Raw genomic sequence first — 22,437 nt, 5'->3', positions numbered from 1 at the left:
TTTATTCAGAAATAGGGCTCTCTCTCAGGTTGAAGATCATCTGTTCATGCTTATAGAATGAAGTACCAGTCCATGGTGATTTACTTGACTCACATGCAAATTCACTATACCCATAAGGCCATAAGAATCAAAACCCAGCACATGAAAAAAATTAACTATTTAATAATTTAGCAATTCTATGTAATTTTTCCTACATGAACTATTTTTTCCCTTCAGGCAACAATTGAGCCTGACCAGCAGGTAAAGATGCAAACTAGTTTGGTTAACTGTAAAACTGAACTGATGAACTATTAGGCCAACATTTTTAAGAGAGCATAGTGATTTGGAGTACCCAACTTAAACACCTTTAAAGTGTCTCCAGTTGAGCACCCAAAGTCACTAGGCACTTTTGAAAATATTGGCTTTAATAATTAATCAACTAGAGTGATCAGTCAATGTACAAATAGGCACAATCATGACAGACCTAAAAAGAACATTAAATGCTGAGATTGAATTTGGGGCATATATTACTTAAATAATGTGAAGTGTGTTCCAGACTGATTGGATTTAAAAACAAAATAAAACAAAACTTAACAACCAAAATTTTTAAGCCACTGTTTAATTGAAATCCTCTCCACACTCATTGCAGAGTAAGAAAGTAAGTAAAGAATGCAAAGTTAGAATGTCAGTCTCAGAACTGTGCTGACAGCATTGATGTCAGTTTATCTTTGATGGTATGAGCATAACCTTTGGAAACCACATTGGTTTGTGTTTCACAAATAGTATGGGCGTACAGAGGGGTAAAAACTCCAGTGCTTGTCAACTTGAAAGGTACACACTAAATAGTATTTTTGTGCATTGGAGTGCAAGAATGGTGGTCATTTAATTTTTATTTTTTTTTTTTGCAGAGAACAAGCGGGAAGCACAGTACTTGACAGTGTCCTTTTAGAAGATGGCATTCAATGGGCTGAATATTGTTGTATAATGTTAATTAGTACTCATCTTTTTACCTGACATATGTACAGCATCTCCGTATGAACGTTCCCAGAGTACTTCATCTCATCTTGCTTTGTACATATAAACACAAAACAATTAAACATACACTTAGTTCCACTATAGGAACTGAATTTTAAAGATCTGTAAGTCTAGGACTTCTATTGTGCTTCTTTGGACAAGTCCTTATTTAAATAATGATACATTTAAATTCTATGCAGGTTAGTACTAATTCAACTGCTAACAGAAATCTTTGGTGCACTTAGATGAGAATCAGTGAGGTTGAAAAGTTTCTACACATGACCAAACACCAAGTCCTGGCCCCAATCCTGAAAAGCACTCAAACACCTCACAGAAAGTGATTAGCATTTTATAAGATAGGGCCATTAAGAGAGTTTGTAGCAGTAGGATGCTGACATTTTTTCAGAAACTATTTATGCGCCTACCAAATGCAGAACTTTAACAACTCACCATGGCAAATGAACTTCCAGTTTCATAATTTAGAAATTGGATATAAATATTTTACAATAATAATAAAAGCAAGAAAACCAGATTTTTAATGGGAAGTAGACATTAGTTTAAAATGTAATCCCTAATGAGACATAATTGAGAGACAAGTATGATTCCAACGTATTTCCTTTGGCACAAGATTGACTGAGTCTAAAACAAGGAAAGTATTATTTTGGGAATGAGGTTAGAAGTAGAACCCTGCACGGATACAAAGTTTGTATGCGCATCCGATCCACAATCCACAAAAATGATCTGCAGATATCCAAGGATTTGCAGAGCTCCACTTAGAAGCAAATTTGAGGGATTTAATAATTTAAATTATTCTAGATAGTGGATTTGATATGGTTCTACACTAGAAGAACAGTAAGGAAACAATAAAAGAATAGTTAAAGCCCTTACATGTTCTAATCTTCCTTCCTCTTCCTAATTATTTGTCACCTATATACAATGTATATCATGTAAGGTGAAAAAACAAATGACTTCCTTTCACTTTCTTTTCCAGAAGCCAACTGAAGATTTATAATTGCTGATTTCATTAATCTTTTAATGAATTGAAGCAAATTACTTTTCTGAAAAGAGCTTTTTACATTACTTTACACAGCAGTAATGTAGAAATGGACATACCAGTGCGGACTTCAGCTTGGTTTGATTCTGTGCTCATAAACAAGGATGAACTATTCCAATCTTATTATTGCCTGAGGGTTACAGTATATTATCACCACATCTCTAAACCTTTCAAGGCCCAAATGTTGGAAACATTCTAGAAGACTGAACCAAGGTTAAGAGAGCACAAGTACTGTTTATAGTCTCAGATTCATAATTCCATTATTCAGATATGAATTACAGTAAAAAAATGTAACCAGGTTGGTCTGGGATAAAGTTAAATTTTAGTTTAAGGTGAGGGATCATTAAGAGGTTTAGTTTCATGTTCTTTTCCAATCGTGACCCTAATGAATTGGCCATAACCCTTCTAATATACTTTTCCATTATCTAAAGAAAGGTTTATTTGGAAAGTGAGATGCAGACAGGTGAACAATTATTTTTATTAATGGCCAGGTATGGGATTAAAAAGTTTGCTGCAGCTAGTATTCTTAAAAGATATTTGAGAACCTGTTTTCAAAAGACCTTCTATAAGATTTTTAAAAGTCTTTAAAACCACAAGAAACACTATAAATATACATCAAAATGTGTCTTAATATTCATATATGCAAACAAATCTATTTTTCCCTTGCACTCAACAAAACTGTTCAGAAGACTAGAAGTCCAAATAAACTACAAAAAACTTACTAGCCATATTAGTCCTCTGGTGGCTAATGGCTTAGTAAGTTAGGTGGAATGTTATGGGTCCGATCATGAATGTTCATTATTTGACATATTCTGTACAGTTGGAGCTGTATCAAGCCCCAATAAAGTTCCAAGGTAAGATTGGTCTCTAGGATCCAACATTTGCTCAGGTCTGACAGGATGAACTATATTTGCAGGCTGGGGAGTGAGAGTATATTTTTCCAGAAATGCCATTTCTGTTGTTCGTTGATAATCTGGCTGCTGTATCTGTGGGGGAAGAATGCCATGAGACTGGGGTGAGAGAGTAGTGGTATGTTGTACTAGATCAGCTTGAGGTTCCCGCATCTGAACTGGTACCAGTGTTACTGGCACACATACTTCTGCTGGTACATTCTGTAGCATAGGTTTGACTTCTGTTTCGTAAACTTCGGGCTGATCCATGTATGGTTTAGACTCAATTTGGAAAACTTTGTCATCAGGGGTGTACTGTACTGGCAAGGAGATTACTTTTTCTTCAGAAGTGGTTACTGTTTCTTCTGCAGCTTTTGTTCCATGTACATGGTCAATATGGTATTTCAACTTGTCTTTTCGTTTAAATGTTGCATTGCAATGCTGGCAGTTAAAAGGTCGAGCATCTGAATGAATAACCATGTGTTTTGTTAATGTCTTCTTAATTCTAAAGGACTGGCTACAGATTTGACATTTGTATGGTTTCTCACCTGTAGAACAAAAGGAGTCAGCATTAATAGATAAAAATGTGAAGTCAAGTATCACTATGTAGAAACCATATGGTTGGGGATGGGGGACTATATTATATAATAAACATGGTTCTCAAGTAGCTGTACTGGAAAAAAAATACATTTGGCATCTGGGAATACAATTCACTAAGTAAAAACAGAAAAGTTATTTTGAAGTGATATCCGTATAGCATTCTCGTCAAATCCAACTAGTTCGGATTTTTGCCAAGTGCACACTAAGGGGACCAGTCAGTAAATCTAACAAAGAGAAATAACATTCACGTTACTATTCTATTGCTAAAGAAGCTCAATTTAGCTTTTCTTTTTTTTTTTTTTTTAGGTCTTTCTCGTGAACAATTACTTTCTTGCAGAGGAATCAGAGGATGCAGAGCTGAGTGTATTAAGACACTAACCTTTCCCCTGGATAGTTAGGTTCCAAATCCTGATTTAGGTTACAAACTGAAATTAAGTATTCCCTAGATCTCCAGACTGAGTAGAAGGTATGAGTAAATTTAGTAAGAATATACAATGAGCATCAGTAGAACACATACAAAATCAGAAGCTCCTTTGCCTAGGGAAGTCTAAAAAGAACTGACTACTACATTCAGAGGGCAGTATTCACACTCAGCAAGGGATGACATACAAGCAGTAGGGAGCTCAGTTCATGCTACTGCTGCCCTAAAGGGTCATAAAGCCTGAAGAATTAGAAGAATTCTGTCAGTCCAGTGATAATTTATCATCATCATCTCCTGTCACTCCAAGTTGGCAGTAACACAGAGTGATAGATAAAGTTTTACCTGAATGTGTCCTAAAATGCATTTCCAAACTTGATTTCCCTTTAAAAACTTTCTTGCAGACGTCACACTGATGAAATGTTGCTTTATATCTGCAAAGAAGAAAACATGTTTACATTAGAAGATCAGGTTTTTCCAAAAAGTCTCAAATATGTACATAGCCTTTAAAGATTCTACAAACTGTATAAGAGTTACATATTTCTGTATTCCTCCCTCTACATTTATATTACAATATAAAACATATCTGGAGGGGACAGGCAATTCCTTTAGGCATCCACTTGTCAGAGGGCCATCTCAATTATTTTCTAGACTACTCTGCAAAATGAGTAGTCTAGTACTTTGTGTTCAGCAAATCTATTTAAAACTTCCCATCTGAAACCCAAATGTGCCCTGGAGAGGATCCTTCAGGTCAACATCCAAAGTTGGTTTTCAGTTTGGCAGCAAGTTATGCTACAAAACAAGCCTTAAGACTGGCTTATGTTCCTTTCCTCCCAGGTAGAAAAAAGTGACAATGAAACGTGTTGACTGAGGCAGTGAATTTAAGTACTGACAAAATAAAAGCTAAACAACCCTGTAATTGATTTTATGCACTTCTGTTAGCTAAGATTTACAGTAAATTATTCAAAATATGAATATTGAAAGCAATGAGTTTGTCCTGAAAGCTAGTTCTGGTTTTCCATGTTAAAGTATAAGGACTTTGGGAGAGCTCACAGACTACTGAACTGACTTCTTGCAATTCAGTCATTTGCCCAGTTTGTAGATGGTAATTAGATTAAGCTGTTGTAGGAAACAACAGGCTACCAACTGTGAAAGTGAAATGAATTATATTAAAGAAATAGAATGAATTAAAGAATGCTGTATATACCTTTAAGTAGAAATGAGAAATGCTATAATCCAGGTGTCAGGAAAGCAGACATTAACTGTTAATCAACTGCTCCACTTAAGGGCGATTGGTGAAGCATTAGCCTTAGAGCGACAACAAAATTACAGATCGACAGAAGAACTAAATCTGATCCTTTTAAAACTTAAGGTTATTCAGCCTAACTATGGTATGAAAAAGGTCTTGTTTGGATTGCCAAGATGGCTATGATTTCTACATGGCCATTTCAAAACACAGATCTTGACACTGGCTTTATGGGTCACCCAAGAACCTTGGCATAATGGAATTACAGAGAAAGGCAAAACTAACATTTCACATATCAGAATAATTTATGAAAATGTGTCCATCATTTACAATATGGAAATGTTTAAATTTTTAAACTTTAAAAAGATACCTACTTTTGCCACACTTTCTCTCCTAGATGAACACTTTTGTAATGGACAGTTAGGTGGTCTCTACGGCCAAAACACTTTCCACACTCCTCACACTGATGTGCTTTTTCACCTTTAAAAGGAGACCAATAACAAATATAAATTAAGTTGTAACAAGAATTCAAGTCTCAGAAAAAGTACAACCATGTTTAGTACAAAGGCTCCAGACAACCAAAGCTCTTCTGTATCTCAAAAGGATTTTCTATTACCCAAAGCAATGACTTCATGACCTTGGGGTGATCCAAGCACACATGTAGTTTTTACCCATCTCTTCATTTTTGGTTCCTCATTCCCTGGTCTCTTCTTCCTCCTACACGGTAGCTAATCTTCACGGCTGGGGGACATTACCCCATACTGCCACAGAAAGAAGAGGACGGAGCGGCAAGAGAATGACCGAAAGTTCACCCTCTTTCATGAGACTTGAAATTCCACCTTTTACAATCCAAGCTCCAAGAGCCTTAAAAAAGCCTAAATTTTGGAGTAAATGTAGGACTTCTGTCTCTTGCACTGCCAGTTCAACAATCAGTTTTAAGAACTTAGTGCTACATACAAATGTTAATCCTTTTTTCTGATTTTCAATAGTTACCTTTTATGTTGTTTAAAAGTCTTGATGTTTCTTTTGAGTCATCTTGAGATCTTTCACAAAGTGGCAGAATATTTCTTCTCATGTAAGCAGAGGGAGTTTGGACAGTCAAAATAAGTAACTTTCTAGAGGAAAAAAGGCAAATAGAGTAGAAAAGGGGATTTTTTTTGGTATCTGAGTTTTCAAAGATTTCTTTGTTTTATAGCGGGTGTTAGGAATTCAAACACTAAATAAGCTGTTTTATTCAAACAAGGGCTTGCAAAGTTTAGTCCTTGATCACTTTCATATCTTCACACTGTTTTGGAAAGTAATTTCCACCTTCTGGGGAATCTTATATTCCCTTAGGAGCCTGTTCTGGAGGAAGAAAGAAATCCCCAATAGTTCCAATCTTTCTTTTCCTCTACAGATCTGATCCTCTTCATTTGTCTCAAGATGCAAAATAGCTGGGGGGGAGGGGAGTGGTTAAAAACCCTTTCTTCTATTCTTCCTCCTGCTTTACTGTGCTCAGAGTTGATTCTCCCCATATGTAGGATTTTCTAACTACCAATCCACAATGAGGAACTTTAGAAACCCAGACAGTCCAAGTGTCATTGTCCCATATTTGTACTCTATATTAAAGTGATCAGGATGCAAACTTCGACAGAGATTGTGTGAATGACAGCTTCGTTTGTGTTACGGTGTTAATGTTTCAAACAGCTGCTAATACAAAAGAAATCTTAACTCAAAAAAAATCCTCTTTTATCACATTTGCTTTTTTAAATAAATAAATAAATGTTACACCTTTTGACTGTCCCTCAGCTCTCTCTATTAACACAGAGGAAACATTCTACTCTTAAACTTCGCAAGTGTTTGAAGAGATAAATAAACCTTACCATACGACACTGAAAGTGATATAAGTAACATTTGTAATAGGCTTAAATACCACTCCTATTAAAACCTTAAAAAAAAGTATAAGCATCCAAAATTAATATTCTGCTCACTCTTACTTAATTTGATCAAGCTTCTAAAGATATAGCCTACCTGAGTGTATTTTTTTGTGTTTTGTTAGATGATCATGCCGAATAAACGTTTTCCCACATTCTTCACATTCGTACCTTTTGTCATTATGGTGAACTCGTAGATGAAGTCTGTATTAAAACGTAGAGAAATTTATTTCACTGTTCAAATTTAACATGCTTATGGTTATAAATGTCATTATAAAAACAGCATCTTCCTCAACAGATCTGCATGTACAACTAGTACAGCTGTAGAATATGAAGCTGGATTCCTTTCTGGCTCACACAACTAAATAACTTCCAGTTGCAGAATCATTTACTGTTCTTAAATGAGACAGAAAGACGACAGCTCTACTTTCAAATCCCAAATTAAATTTGCAGTGCTTGTAATAGCTTTTTCTTGTTTACTTGTAAAGCTAGGCAAACTTAATATGGAAGTCACTGAGAACTCAGGATGTCTTTTTAAGTACTTTTTAGATTATAGCTTCACCTTAACGAACATGAACATGGAAACTGCAGTACATTACTTGCCATGGTTTCCCCCCCCCAAAACAGCACTTATTCAAATTTTGAATAAGGTCTGGAAGAAGTCAACTTCAATATAAATTGTATTATAGTTGAGGAAAAGAACAATGCAAACATTTTGTTTCTTGAAGTTTGTCATCGAAACTGTGATATATTTAGTATGTGAAAGGGATTCTGTCATGTAAATAAGACCCAAATTTAGATAATTAAAAATAAAAAGGATTTTACATACAAATATAAATCTAAATTCCCCACATTTAAGTTAAAAAACAATTTTTAAAAATGTTGTTTACTCATATTGGAAACCCAAATCAAACATTATTAACGTAATTCTTCAAGGTCTGTGGGAAAAAGCGGGAGAGAGAGAGATCTCTCTATATCACCATCTAGAAGGTGGTAGCTTAATCTCTTTAAACAGAATTAGAATCTGCTTCATTACCTGTAGGAACTTCCATGACGAAAACTCTGCCCACAAATACTACAAAGATGAGGTTTCTCCCCACTATGAATTCTCAAATGTTCTTTCAAAGTTGTTCTGGGTTAAAAAAACAAAGTAATGTTTTAGAAACTCAGTGTTACTACTACTTTTAAGTGTAGATGGAATCATGTTCTCTAATCCTGATGCATCACTTTAGGTAAACAGAGGATTAAATACTCAAGTATTTGTATTAAATTACAGAGAATATGAACAAATAAAGTTCCTGAATTCAATTTCCTCTTTTCTTTTTCTAATTCTTTTCCTGTGACTTTGTGACGCCACTCAGGCAACAGAGGGAACTGATTGACTATACAACTGAAACAGTGACATTGACTATTCACAAAGTGCTGTCAAATATATAAGCTGTCTGAAAGAAAAAAAATTCTCTAGTTTCTTTTAAATAGTAATTCTAGATGTTACCAGTATTAGGTAAAATATTTTCATTTAGAAGTACTGTGATTTTTTAAGTTTGTAGGAGCAGGATTTTATAACGTCCCATGAAAATTAATGTATGATTTGAGTTCATCCAGTCAGCCACCCTTTTTGAATAGCAGAAAGGAATGACCGACCAGAACCATCCTTCTGACTGATTATGGTCACCCTTTTGTTTTAGGATAAGTTATAATGTCTACTATGGTTTCCTATACATATTACAAATTAGGCACTCTAGTTAAATATACATTTCTTTGTTTTAAGGTGTTAGTAAGTAAGAGACAGGATCTTGTATTGTAGCTATGTTAAGGACATTAGAGGAATGTTGAGGGCCTGAAGCCCCAATGTGAATTGTTTTAGTTATAAGATTTAGCAAAGCTTGATTTACAGTGTATTCTGCTGAATATAGAATACTGCTGTTTGTATACTTTTGAAGGTTTCTGTAAGAGATTATTAGTGTGAATGAGGAATGCATGCATCAGGAAAAGATAAGGTGTGAAAGCCATCACAAATGTCCAGATGGTCAAGACAAAGTGTGAGAGACTTGGAAAGACCAGGAGACAATCAGAAAACATCCATTGTATCCAATGCTAAACATGTTAGCAGCATTGACGAGGTGAGGCAGGCACCCCCAAAGGCGAGACAACTAATAGAAGATAATGATGGGAAGCCTGACAATAACCATCAAATGATAACACCACTTAAGGACTAATGATTACAGGATGACATTGCAAAATGCATGGACTCAAATGGGAATTTATAACTATAAAGCTGGGGTGTTTTGCAATGGAACTCTGGGTTCAGTCCTGCAAAACCTCAGAGCATCGGATTGTGACCGACAAGAGCCCAGCTCCACACTCGTGCTCAATCTAACTGGCCATTAGATTGACTCAAGCTACAACAGAATGGTAACTATAAACATCAACTGGCAGGACTGTGTGTGTGTGTGTGTGTGTGTATATATATATATACACACACATACATACATATACACATACACACACATATATGTATGTATGTATGTGTGTGACTAAAAGCATATGCTAACTGTTGTATTTTCAATACATGCTGTATATTTGCCTTCTCCTGAAAAGATCCCGTGTGCTTTGTATAGCATAACAAGTTTGCTATTGAAACCAGTAACTCCAAATATATTTACTTCTGTGCACATATACAACTACACTAAAATCTATAAACCTAAGTTAATGCAAAATGGTTTAAAAAAAATAAAAAAACCAAACAGCTTGTGTTACACAAGGTAAAAATGAGTTACTGGGAACTGAAAAATTTGCTGGGCTTTTGTACCTTATGTACTGGCTTGTTATTATATTTGTACATGTTTTATTTAAATGTGTATATGCCCTTCAGTTCTATAATTTTAAAGAGGCACTGATGTTCCACTTTTTGTGTTCTGCTTTATCTGCTTAAAAAAAAAAAAAAACCTAACAAAACTAGTCCCACTTGGGGCCAAATCCTCTTCCAACAGTACTCAGTGGGAGCGGTCAGCTATTTGGAATGAGTCCATAGGGAACATATACAAGCTCAGAAATTTTCAATGTATGATCTCTTAAGATGTGTGGAACATCTCAGCCCCAATGACTAAAAGCAGAGATTATTTATGTCAAACCAAGAAAGTAATAAAAATTACCTTCTCCAAAAGGGAAAAAAGTATACCTTTTTACATGAGATTCAAATATAAACTAGTATCAGGTTAAAAAAAAAAAAAAAAAGAGTCTGGTTAGCTCAGATGCTTTGCACAGCTATGTGGAAAGGCTGTTTCATTTAAAAAACAAAAAACAAACAAAACAAACAAACCCACCCTCATACCAGGTTTCTCATAGAATCAGTTAAGCATTAACCCGTGAAGAATAAGAATCCTACTTTAGTACAGATTTATACAGTTTCTATAGGAGCCATCCACCGGCCCAGCTATATTAAAATGCTTGTGGTCTTCATTAAAAGTTAAGCATCTGCCATTCCAGGAACTATATGCATGATAAAGATAAAGATATATAACCATAATAATGGCAGAGGCTATTACCCAGATTTTAGAACTTCAAAGTGCACACGGCTAGAAATCAGTAAGTTTTGCTCCATTTAGGAAATGAAAAGGAAAAAAAGATGAGTTTTTCCAATCAATTTTCTAAAATCTTTCATTACATTTTTTTATTTTGAAGTAGGGCAGGAATGGCAGAGGAGAATGAATATATATATATATATACATACACACATACACACACACACACTTAGAAGTTCAGAACTTCTCCAGGTTTCCCCCAGCCACTCCTATAAATTGTTTCTCTTTTTCCCGCTCTCATTATAATGCTCAGCAATGTACCGGTCACAGAAAAATCTCAATCCCTCTTCAGTTATGTAGCCAATGAAAGATGTTCTTGCATAATGCAGCAAATTCCAATACAGCCAACAGACTTCCCCAATAGGTCTTCTATATTTGGTGTTTTGCAGTCAGTCAATCACCTCTGCTCTCCACTCATATACTTAAAATAATACCATAAATGCATCTGTTGTTTGTGGCAGAGATGCTGCTTCTTTGGCTTAATCACCCTCTAAAATTAACTAACTGATTTTATACCCTCAAAGCTATTTACTTTCTATATTAAAATCTCATGTTATGCCAAGCTTTGATTGAGATATTCCTTCTTACCTTTCTCTGACTGATTTTCCACATATAAAACACACCCATTTTCTCTTCCCCCCATGAGTACATTCTATATGGCGTTTTAGATTTCTAGTGTCATTGAACTGACGACCACAAATATCACACGGGAAAGGACCTGAAAGAAAATAACCAGAACTGCTATTAGTTGTAAGTAATTACATTAAGTCACAAACAGATGTATATTTTGGGTCACTGATGCATGTCTTAATCAAGCTACACGACAAAAAAGCTAGTTTAATGAATTATTATTATAACATGCCTCACATTTTTCAGTATGTAAAATTTAAGTATTTGAGTATTTTTTGCAATTTATGTGTCAACAATTAAATTTAAGTTTGATAATCTAATGCTCTGAACTCGTGTACAACTACCATAAACACATAACAATTTAGTACTAATAATATACAACCATGATGTGAATCCGCCTGGATTCTTCTAAAACTATTCTAGTTGACAAGAAGGGGTGAATATCAACAAAGGGAAAATTACTTTTTGTAGTGCCAACGAGGCTAATTCAATCAAAGTGGATATTGATATTCACCCCTTCTTGTAAACTGTTGGGAATGGGCCATATCCACCCTAATTGAATTGGCCTCATTAGCACTGACCCCTCCCACTTGGTAAGGCAACTCCCGTACTGTATATTTATACCTGCTTACTGTATTTTCCACTCCATGCATCTGATGAAATGGGTTATATCCCATGAAAGCTTATGCACAAATAAATTGGTTAGTCTCTAAGGTTCCACAAGGACTCGTTTTTACTGATACAGACTAAGATGGCTATCACTCTAAAACCTCATATCTCAGTTGCTATGGTATCAGAAAATTAGTACAAGAAACTGAACAGTTCATAATAATTTGATTAATCTTTAGAAGTTTATACTAATCTTATATCTTTGGATTTTGTTTTATTAAAGTTTCCAGACTCACGGGATATTTCTCCCTCCTAGAATTATTTATTATTTGTATAACAGTGTTGCCTATCATTAAGTGAACTGGCAAGACACATACTTTGTAGGTGATTAACATACCTACACCTTTAATCATAACCAGAATTTCCCAGTCAGCTAGTCCAACACTGGATTTTGTACACAGTACAGTTATTTGGATGCATATTTTTTAAAAATATCATTGCAGTTTAATAAAAATCAAAAATTAATATCAAGCTATTTTTTTTAAAGTTTTCAAAAGCTTTTAAGAAATCTAATAAAATAAAATATTTAACAAGAGCAAAAGGAAAAAAAAAAATCAAACTCTGCACCCATTGGAGGAAGACTGTTTTACTTCAAATCTATTGTTTGCATGTCAGAAGGAGGTTTTTATACCAAGATGGAATTTTTCTTGATGCTTCAATCTTGCAAACCGGGATTTAAAGTGCTCTTCACAATAGGTACACTTGAAAGGTTTATCCTGAGTGTGAAGAATCATGTGTTCTTCCAAATGGGGTCTTCGAGCAAAAGATTTCTTACAAATCTAAAATGACAAAATACTTGGTCAAACATTAGCTAGAGACAAACTCGGGTATGTTTCTATAGCCTCTTTAAAAAAAAAAAAAAAGAAAAGAAAAGAAAAAGAAAGTGTGGGGGGAGAGAAATCATACAGCCAATATTTCATACTAAATTGTTACTTTATTGATACCCAGTTTCTTGGGGAAACCTAGAAAAGGCATCTATGGCTTTATATCTAAAGCTAGATTTGGGAGGTCTGCACAATACTTTTAGAGCACTTAAAGCCTATATTGGTATCTGATTATTGTTCAATTGGTATCAGCATACAACCAAATGAGAAAGTATTGGGGGGGGGGGGGGGGGAGGAGAGGGGAGGAAACTTTGCCCATATTACGTTACTTTTTTTGTCTTCCCCTGCAGGAGCACCTCCAAGAATATACATTATAGGCAGTGTATAATTATAATCAAAGAAATCAGAAGTGTACTGCCATTATTTCTTGTCCTGCCTTCAGTGGACATGGAGAAATTTTGGTCACCGTCTTCTTTATAACAGCCTTTTAAAATATCTGAATACTTAACTGGTCCCCCTCAGTTTTCTTTTCTCAAAGCTAAATATGCCTATTTAAAAAAAAAAAAAGTATATCTTTCTTCATAGAGCAGGTTTTCTAAATTTTATTTTTGTTGCTCTCTCTAAACTCTCTCCAATTTGTCTACATCTTTCTTTAAGTATGGTGCCCAGAATTGGACACCGCATTCCAGCGGAGGCCTCACCAATGCCAAGTACAGCAGGACAATTTCCTCCCATGTCTTACATATGACATTCCTGTTAAGACTCTCCAGAAAGATAGTAGCCTTTTTAGAAACTGCATCACATTCTTGATTCTCATTCAACTTGTGATCCACTCTAAATTCTAGGTCCTTTTCAGCAGTACTACTACCTATCCAATTATTCCCCATTTTGCAGTTGTGCATTTGATTTTTCCTTCCTACATGTAGTACTTTGCACTTGTCTTTATTGAATTGCATCTTGTAGATTTCAGATCAATGCTCCAATTTCTCAAGGTCATTTTGAATTTTAATTCTTGCAACTCCTCCCAGCCTGGTGTCATGTGCAAATCTTATAAGCACACTCTCCACTCCATTGCCCAAGTAATTAATGAAAATATTTACTAGTACCAGACCGATCCATGCGGGACCTGACTAGATATACAATCTCCCAGTCTGACAGACAACCACTGCTAACTATTCTGAGTATAGTCTTTCAACCAATTTTGTATCCACCTTATAGTAACTTAATCTACATCACATTTCACTAGTTTGTGTATGAGAACATCAGTTGGAACGGTGTCAAAACCTTTACTAAAAATCAAAATACATCATGTCTACAGCTTTCTTCCTAGCCACTAGGCCAGTAATCATGTCAAAGAAGGTAATTAGGTTGGTTTGGCATGATTTGTTCTTGACAAATCCATGCTGGCTATTCCTTGTGACCCTATTATCCTCTAGGTATGTGCAAATTGGGCTAATAATTCCTTCCAGGATCTTTCCAGGCATAGAAGTTAAGCTGACTGGTCTATAACTTCCCAGTGTCCTCTTTGTTCCCATTTTTAAAGATAAGATATTCCACTAGTTTCTCAGTATTGGCTTTATTTTTTGTCTTTTTGCTAGTAATACTCAACTCCTATTTAATGTGAAATATATGCAAACATACCTATTTTAATAATTTTAATGGCCACAGATATTTTGTAAAATGAAATCTGGTACTTTCTATACAGCCAGTCTTACGCACACACTAAAATACAGTATTTAATGATATCAACCTGATCAACACAAATATTAACTTTCACTATTACTTACACAGCTTATTGAGACTTGATGGTGAATAGTGCAATGAAAATAAAATACTCATTAAATCATTAAACCAAGTAATTTCTGTATAAATTAATTATAAAAAACCCAGTAGAAAAAAAAAACTCAAGTTGTTTGATTTCTTGGTACAATCAAACTAATGCTTACATCACATTTCCAGCCTTCACTCTTTGTCTTTTTAATGGAAAGAAATTCTTGTACGTTCTCTGGATGAAACCTAGGAGGAAAGATCAGTGAAAATGAGTAATGTTAGCTATAAATTTCTTAACTGCTATGTTATTTATATTAACGCACGCTAGTTGGCATAGCAAGCAGTACCAGCGTGCAGCTCTCGTCATTTCCAAATCTACTTATCTCCACTTTTGACATAACAGCAACTTTGTTCAAATATGAAGTATATGAAATATTTATTGCTTGATATAACAGATTCTGAACTTATATGCATTCAACCACATAAGTTAAGATCAGGTCAATATAGATATAACTTCAAATATATTTATATCTGCCCAAAACCAGACTAGGAATACAATTTACAGATGGCCCTGGACAGCTCTAATGTAGATGTTAAACCCAGTTTACATTCTACCCACTTCCTTTTCAAATAAATACAGACTGCTAACAGTACCACTTGAATCTAAATTGAAGTTCACCCAGCTTAAGCTGATGCAGGCCTCAAATCTGGCTGTATAGCATGAAAGCCAGTCAAACATTACCATTCCAATCCAATGAACTGACAAAGCTGTCATCAGCAGGCTGATGACACTGGAATCCTGAAAGCATAGCATATTAAAAATAAATGGACTAACGAATCTTGCAATACCTCATGCTAGTCCATAGGCCAGATCATTTGTATTACACCACTCTAGAGGTCCTCTTAAAAAGAGCAGAGCCACTAAATGAATATATCCCTTCCGGGGTCTACAGGAAAATAAAAATACTTCGCTGTTAACTGAATTAAGTGCATCTGATAGATCTAAGACTCTGCATGGACATTTGATTTTCTTCATTCACCCGGAGGATATATCATTGCCACCAAAACCAGTGCTGTCCCTGCATCAAGCCTAACCTGACAACACACTGAAAGGGATCAAGGAAACAGGAAGATTCTGGATATTATCAGATTTGCCTTGCCAGAAAAAACCTCACAAACTTACCTAAAAAAGGGTGATAATTACTGAGAGCATCAACTTTAACAAGTAGCTTTCTTGAGCTAGTTGAAATTTATAGTAGAAAGCTATGGTGACACTATCACTTCACAGTACCCTAATTTTTTTATACATAATTTTTCCATTTTTAAAGTGCCGTACAAACTTTGACTAACTTATCCTTATACCACCTTATATGGAAGGTGACTTACTGCTATTAATTCTTATGTCCTGTTAAAAGAGGTGCAATTTTAAAAACAATTCTAGAAAGAAACCAAAAGTTAAATAGTTTTCCAATGTTTTTTGTTTTTAATCTACCACAGCTTTGGGGCTGGAAAAATACAGTATGCAGAAGTGTAACAGACAATCTCGCTCATACTTACCTCTTTGCATGTTTTGCTAGGGTCTTTTTGCTTGCATGAAGTTTATTACAATATGGACATTTGTGCTCCTTCTTATGAAATTCTGTTTCATTATTGTGTTTCTTTCTGTGAACTGTCAGGTTAGATTTTGTGGAATAGCGCTGATGACAAATATCACACTCGAAGGGCTTCTCACCTGTGTGTGCACGGGTATGGATCTCAAGCTTCCCTAAAAAATAAAATCTTAGTTTAATGTAGAACAATCAGCTGCAGTCTGCTTAAAAACACATACTGACTGGCACTAACTTACATTCTTTATCATCTTCAGTACATTTCTATTTTTGTTAGAATCTCCACTCAGTGTTTTGAAGCCTAAAACAATACGGGGCCTTACACAGTTCTGATTCACAGCACACAGACCAGGGTGTCCTTGTATATTACATGCACTAAATGCTTTCAGCCAACCCTCCAGAGGTCTAGGCATATTCCACATACATACGAACAATTATTTTACTGAGTTTTACTGAGTAGCTTATAGGGATTGTATAGATAAATCAAATACAGGTTCCCAAAATACTTTAATCTTCACTATTTTTAAAATGTGTTTTATATTTACTCCACGTATGTTGTTACCACATCCTGTATACATGAGCCTACATATTGATCTCTGTAAAGCACTATTATCTTTTCTTTTTTAAATAACCCAGTTCACAAAGTACCTCTTTCAAAATAGGGAGCAGTTTGGAAACTTAAAAACAGAGCGTCATGTCATTTATTTTGGTATAATCAAACACTAAGAAAAATAGAGACCCTCATACTTCATCCATGATTGGGTCCCAAGGCATTACAACAATACTAAAATAATAATCTCTCCTCCATTCCTTTTATACTGATTTTCATTCTCATTCATGACTTGGCTAAAATTGGACCCCAATCCTGCAATATGGGTCCGCATTTGTGGCATCAACTGCAGGGCCTTGGACTGGAAGGGGGTTATTTCTCTGTCAGAACACCTAGACACTACTTTTTGGACACTCTATTAACAAAGAAAGAAGTGTTTTGTGGTTCTTAAAATGACCAACGGAAGATAGATTTTTATTCCTCCTTCCACTCCTCCATCCCCCTTTTAAAACACAAAAGTTTTGGGGCTCTAAAATACAAGAGTGCAAAGAGAAAGAGTTTGACTTTGTGCTATCACTCAAAATACTTCATTCAAAAAACAAAAAACTTCAGACTATTAGGCTCTATAGTCTGGACTTTCAGTATCAAAAAAACCCAACAGCAACTGTTACCAAATTCAGAGAATTTTCCTCAAGTTTTTATTTTAAACGAGTGAGATCTCACCTTTTTTTTTAAATGTTGAATAATTATTATTATATAATCTGTGACCTTGGACAACTCATTTCACCTCTTCCTCAGTATCCCCATCTGTAAAATGTGGATAATAATACTTACCAGGTTGTTGTTAGGATCAACTAGTTAATGCTTGTAAAGTGCTTTGAAGATGAAGAGCACTATATAAAAGCTATCAAGTATCTAGCTAATAAAGTTTTGCTACAAGAAAGGTCTGAAATGGTTTCCTGCCTTAATGATTAAATTCAAATACCATCAGAGCAAGCTTGCTCATTTCACTATAATATGTCTAAACACATAAGTCAGCTTTTCTTTTCCATATAATGACTATAAACTCTCAGATCTCAGGATGATAAAAATGTACAGTGGTAGTGTTACAGTGGTATTAAAAAGGGCCTGATCTCGTGAGATGCTGCTCTCATAACTCCCGTGACTTCAGCAATCAGTTGAGAGGCTCAGCACCTCTTAATCAAATACATTAACTATCCCAGCTGAAGTGAAAAATATCCATGGAGACGGAAAAACTCAGAGCCAAATCCATGGGGTCAATAGGACTGCTTATGTGAATAAGGCAGGCACGATTTGACTCTCAGTTTAGAACAGGGGAAGGCAACCAATGGCACATGTGCCAAAGGCGGCACACGAGCTGATTTTCAGTGGCACTCACACTGCCCAGGTCCTGGCCATCGGTCCGGGGGGCTCTGCATTTTAATTTAATTTTGAATGAAGCTTCTTAAACATTTTAAAAACCTTATTTACTTTACATACAACAATAGTTTAGTTAAATATTATACACTTATAGAAAGAGACCTTCTAAAAAACGTTAAAATGTATTACTGGCACGCGAAACCTTAAATTAGAGTGAATAAATGAAGACTCGGCACACCACTTCTGAAAGGTTGCCGACCCCTGATTTAGAAAGATAGTGGGGAAGCTTTGGGTACAGACTGAAATGCTGTCTTGATACCCGGAGGAACATTTATCACACCTAAACCAGAACATAACACGTGATTAAAAGACTTTAACCTGGCTCTGTAAAAGCAGGGTTATTTTATCCCACACCTAAAATTTCAGCCACCACGTCCCTCAACAACTGGAATAAAATTAAATTTGACAAAATCTCAATGGATCATGTCTTGTAAGTAAAAATGCAATTAAGTAACCACTATTACTACTGAACCACAAAAGAAAAATTCTGCCTTCAGATCTCAACAAAATTTAAATTTACTAATGGCAAGACCACTTGATATTGCAATCAGACCTAGTTTAAATCTAGAAGTGAGAGTTTAGTGTTATTCTATTTGACATGCAGACATGTCAAAACATCTTATAAAATTAGTTACTATATTTGTACAAGCACACCAGGCTCATTTTGAAACAGACCTAATCTATATTGCTTATAAATTACAACTGTACATGCAAGTGTTTTCATCATCAGGGAGTCACATGCTAGGGAGATAGTGTTTCTAGCATAAGAAATAATTGCTTATGTAGCATTTATATACTATAGCTCCAACAGAAAAGTCAGCTACCTTACTTAATCAGTTAAAGTTGGACAGTTTGGTGGAAAGTCAAGCCCATGTTTCAGATTTCTTACAATTTACCTTTCATTCTACTAATAAGTTACTGCACTCTATCTTCAAGCCTCTTTCATATACTAAGAATTGGGACCATGACTGGGGGAAGAGAGATTTGTCATTTGCAGGATTTAAAAAAAAAAAAAAAAAAAAAAAAATAGCACTCTTATTAATTCATTTCCTAATTTTAGTGCTACAGTAATGATAATTTCTGATTTTCAAGATCTATAAGGACTGGCACTTCATACTAAATTTTAGCAAACAGACAAACACTAATTCTCTATAAACATAAAAGTCAGAAAGAACTCAGTTTATTTTCCACCTGAAAGTACCACCATGTGGTAAAGAGGAAGGAGACAAAATTAATTGCTCTTACCTGTTCGATCAAATGTTTTGTCACACTTGGGACACTGCAATAGTTTTTTGCTACTACTCTGAATGATTACTGGAGTTAAACCTTCAGGAATATTTCCTACTGAATCAACTGGCTCAGGACTCACTTCAGTATCATTATGTTCTTTTTTACTTTGCTCTTCAGCATCAGAATCTTCATCTGGTATTTCTTCTTCTTCCTGACCCTCTTCATCTGCATTGCAGTCACTTCCATTATCTTCACATTCATTTTTAACAGATATTTCTCTCTCAGAATGGAGCTTTTCCTTGCTGTCAGACACATCGCTGCTTTCGTTATCACTGTTATCAAACTTAGCTGGGCATTTACGGTTCCTTGTAGATCTTCTGGTAGAAAAGTCTGCTTTCTCAACCATTTTTAAACCATGTTTTTTTTCCAGTGGAAGGGATCTGTGAGCTTTAGCCAAGTGGTTTTCTAAGGATTTCTTGTAACAGAAGTTTCGACTGCAAAAAGTGCACTGGTGACTATTTGATAGTTTACCAGTCAATTCATTGAGAGTTTCAGCTGGTATTGGGTTTTCAGTTAATGCTTCAGATTGTATGCAGGAAATATTTTCATTATTGAGCAGTTTGACTGCATCTATAATGTCTAAAAATTTAGCTGCTTCCAACACTAAAGGGATTTCATTTTTATATACAAAAAACTCAGATGTGTACAAAAACTCAAGCAAATGTTGAAAAACAGAATGAGTTACATGATCCAGTGTGACAACATCCGTGCTTGGGTTTTTGCTCAAACAAGCATGAAAATAACTACTGCCAACAGCTACAACAACTTTGTGTGCGCTAAATTCTTTTCCTTCTACTATTATAAGTAAGTCACAAAAAGATGGTTGTTTCCGTCTATCATCATTTAAATATTTAAGTAGATTTTTATTATACTGCAGTGAACTTAAGAGTTTTCTTTGTTCTGGTGACGGAGGAAGTTCTTGGGAACAGTCAAGTTGGTCCGTAATAGCTACTTCTGCAGATTTGGTGACAGTTTCTTGGTCAGAATCTACTATAAGAACCCCATCAGAAATATTTTTCTCATGGCCAAGATGTAGCTTCTCATTTAGATTTCCAGGGAACTTTCTCCTTTTCTTCATTTCAATAGTGCAGCTTTAATATCAGAAACTTCATAAGCAGCCAAAAAGATTTATGGTGAAGCCTTAATGCAGTTCTGAATTTTTTTAAATGGATTGATCAGAATATTTTCATAATCTGTAAAAGAATATTAATAATTACACTTGGGACACAACAGTATGTCATTTACTTACTAATACTATATACAATTTTTACTTACTTTTATTTGGTTTGCATACTTTAAGCATTTATTAAATTATTAAAACCCTAGTCTCTTCCCATTCTAGCCTATCATGCAACATTGCTATGCACTGATAAATGAAATAATATCTATTTATTAGGCAGCTGAAGAGTGTGCTCCTAGTTTGTGAAATGCTCCGAGACAGATGCAAGATACCATTCTTAAACAGGTTTCAGAGTAACAGCCGTGTTAGTCTGTATCCGCAAAAAGAAGAACAGGAGTACTTGTGGCACCTTAGAGACTAACAAATTTATTAGAGCATAAGCTTTCGTGGACTACAGCCCACTTCTTCGGATGCATCGTGCTGTAGTCCACGAAAGCTTATGCTCTAATAAATTTGTTAGTCTCTAAGGTGCCACAAGTACTCCTGTCATTCTTAAACAGATTTGCTTTGATCTTTGCAGCATCGTTTCACAACCAGAACAAAATTAAAACCAAAACCCAGCATCATTAACATTAAATATTGTCCTTATTAACTGTGCACTTTTCACACTGATGTTGGCTGGGTGACACACGCGCTGAACTCGAGGCGGGTGCATTCACGTTGAGGCCAACCAATCAGATATTCTGTGCTCAATACGGCATTCTCCTATTGACATCCGGAATGGGGAGTTTTGTGCTCCTGCAGAACAGCAGCGTGATACTTCCTGGGCGGCTTGGCGAAGAGATTTCGGGTGGCAGGTTTATTTTGCCTCCAAATGTCAAATTCTCAGCCCCGCACGTCCCCGCTTCAGCTGAGGATGGGGGGGGGGGAGCAACCTCGTGCGTTTGAGAGTCTTTGTCTCTCACCCCAAGAGACAGGCTGGGGTCACTGCCGCACGGTCCCCAAGGACAGAGGGGGAGAGGGGCCCTCCACCTCACCCCCAGGCAACCGAACAGTCCCTCGGCCCCAGGGTAGGGACGGGGGCGCCCTTGCCCCCAGCTCCGGGGCCTGCGGGGGGTCCCCGATTCCCCCTGCCTCGGAACAGGACCAGAGTCCCCAACCCCCCAGAACCGCGTCCCGGGCCCCAGCCCCTCCACGCAGGGCGACGTTCCAGCTACGGGGGGCGTAAAGCGCTCGCCTCGCCCCCACTGGATCCGCCTGCCAGTCGCAGAGCCGCCGCTCAGCAGCGGATGCAGCAGCACACACCTGCCCCGGGCCGGCGCTCCCCCGCCGCTGCCTGTCAGCCGCTAAACGCCGCCGCTGCGCTCGCAAAGAGAGCCACCTCCCCCTCCATTTCCGGGTTCCGGCGCCCCTGTGTCAGACGCAGCCTCGCTCTGAGAAGGAACCCCTCGACGTCCGGGAGGCGGGGCTAGCTCTGGTAGCGAGAGTGGCTCTTGTACGTCACTGCGTGGCTGGAGGACGTGGTGTCTTGTGTGCGCTGCCCAGCCAGCCCCGTGGAGGAGAGCCCCGCCCAGGGAGCGGGGCGGAGCCATGTCAAACTGACCTATGTTAGGCCGCGCCCAGGCTCCCTAGCAGCTATAGGCTGTGGGGTCGGTCACGCTCCGGGGCAGGGTGGGCCCAAACAGGGAGATCTTCCTCCCTTGCCCCGTGGGCCCCTGCAAGGCATCGTGTGAGCTCCGCGGCCTGGGACAGCTGGAGAGCAGGGGCAGCTTGAGGCACTCGCGCAGCAAAGTGGGCAAGGACAGGCTGGGGCCGCAGCTCTCGCCCATCTCCACCCCA

The 22,437-nt window shown here is 36.8% G+C and overlaps 1 protein-coding gene across 5 annotated transcripts; it reads right to left on the bottom strand.

The window, feature by feature from the left end:
* Positions 1 to 803: 803 nt before the first annotated feature.
* Positions 804 to 22,166, bottom strand: ZBTB41 (zinc finger and BTB domain containing 41). Of its 5 annotated transcripts, none has more exons than XM_005304346.5 (11): positions 21,904 to 22,166; positions 19,434 to 20,671; positions 16,149 to 16,356; positions 14,768 to 14,837; positions 12,629 to 12,776; positions 11,287 to 11,416; positions 8,151 to 8,246; positions 7,212 to 7,318; positions 5,576 to 5,681; positions 4,301 to 4,389; positions 804 to 3,485 (listed from the first exon to the last, which is right to left on the bottom strand). In XM_005304346.5, the coding sequence occupies exons 2-11, from the start codon at positions 20,554 to 20,556 to the stop codon at positions 2,833 to 2,835; spliced, it is 2,730 nt and encodes a 909-aa protein (XP_005304403.2). In that variant the 5' UTR covers positions 20,557 to 20,671; positions 21,904 to 22,166; the 3' UTR covers positions 804 to 2,832. The 5 variants fall into 5 exon arrangements, with proteins under 5 accessions (XP_005304403.2, XP_065410482.1, XP_042696616.2 ...); XM_065554410.1 differs by lacking the exon at positions 21,904 to 22,166 and adding an exon at positions 21,252 to 21,789 and having other exon boundaries at positions 861 to 3,485; XM_042840682.2 differs by lacking the exon at positions 21,904 to 22,166 and adding an exon at positions 20,754 to 20,775 and having other exon boundaries at positions 861 to 3,485.
* Between the last annotated feature and the right edge of the window lie 271 nt (positions 22,167 to 22,437).

Source organism: Chrysemys picta, chromosome 8 (assembly GCF_011386835.1).
Source record: "Chrysemys picta bellii isolate R12L10 chromosome 8, ASM1138683v2, whole genome shotgun sequence".
In the NCBI taxonomy this organism is placed as follows: Eukaryota; Metazoa; Chordata; order Testudines; family Emydidae; genus Chrysemys; species Chrysemys picta.
This window is presented reverse-complemented; position numbering and strand designations above follow the sequence as displayed.

Bases quoted from the DNA above. Each gene is read 5' to 3' on its own strand.
- ZBTB41 (XM_005304346.5), bottom strand. From the start codon at position 20,556: ATGAAGAAAAGGAGAAAGTTCCCTGGAAATCTAAATGAGAAGCTACAT. The intron at 7,319-8,150 runs GTAATGAAGCAG...GTTTTAATACAG, and splicing joins CGTCATGGAAGTTCCTACAG to ACTTCATCTACGAGTTCACC. The intron at 4,390-5,575 runs GTAGGTATCTTT...TCTTCTTTGCAG, and splicing joins GGAGAGAAAGTGTGGCAAAA to ATATAAAGCAACATTTCATC.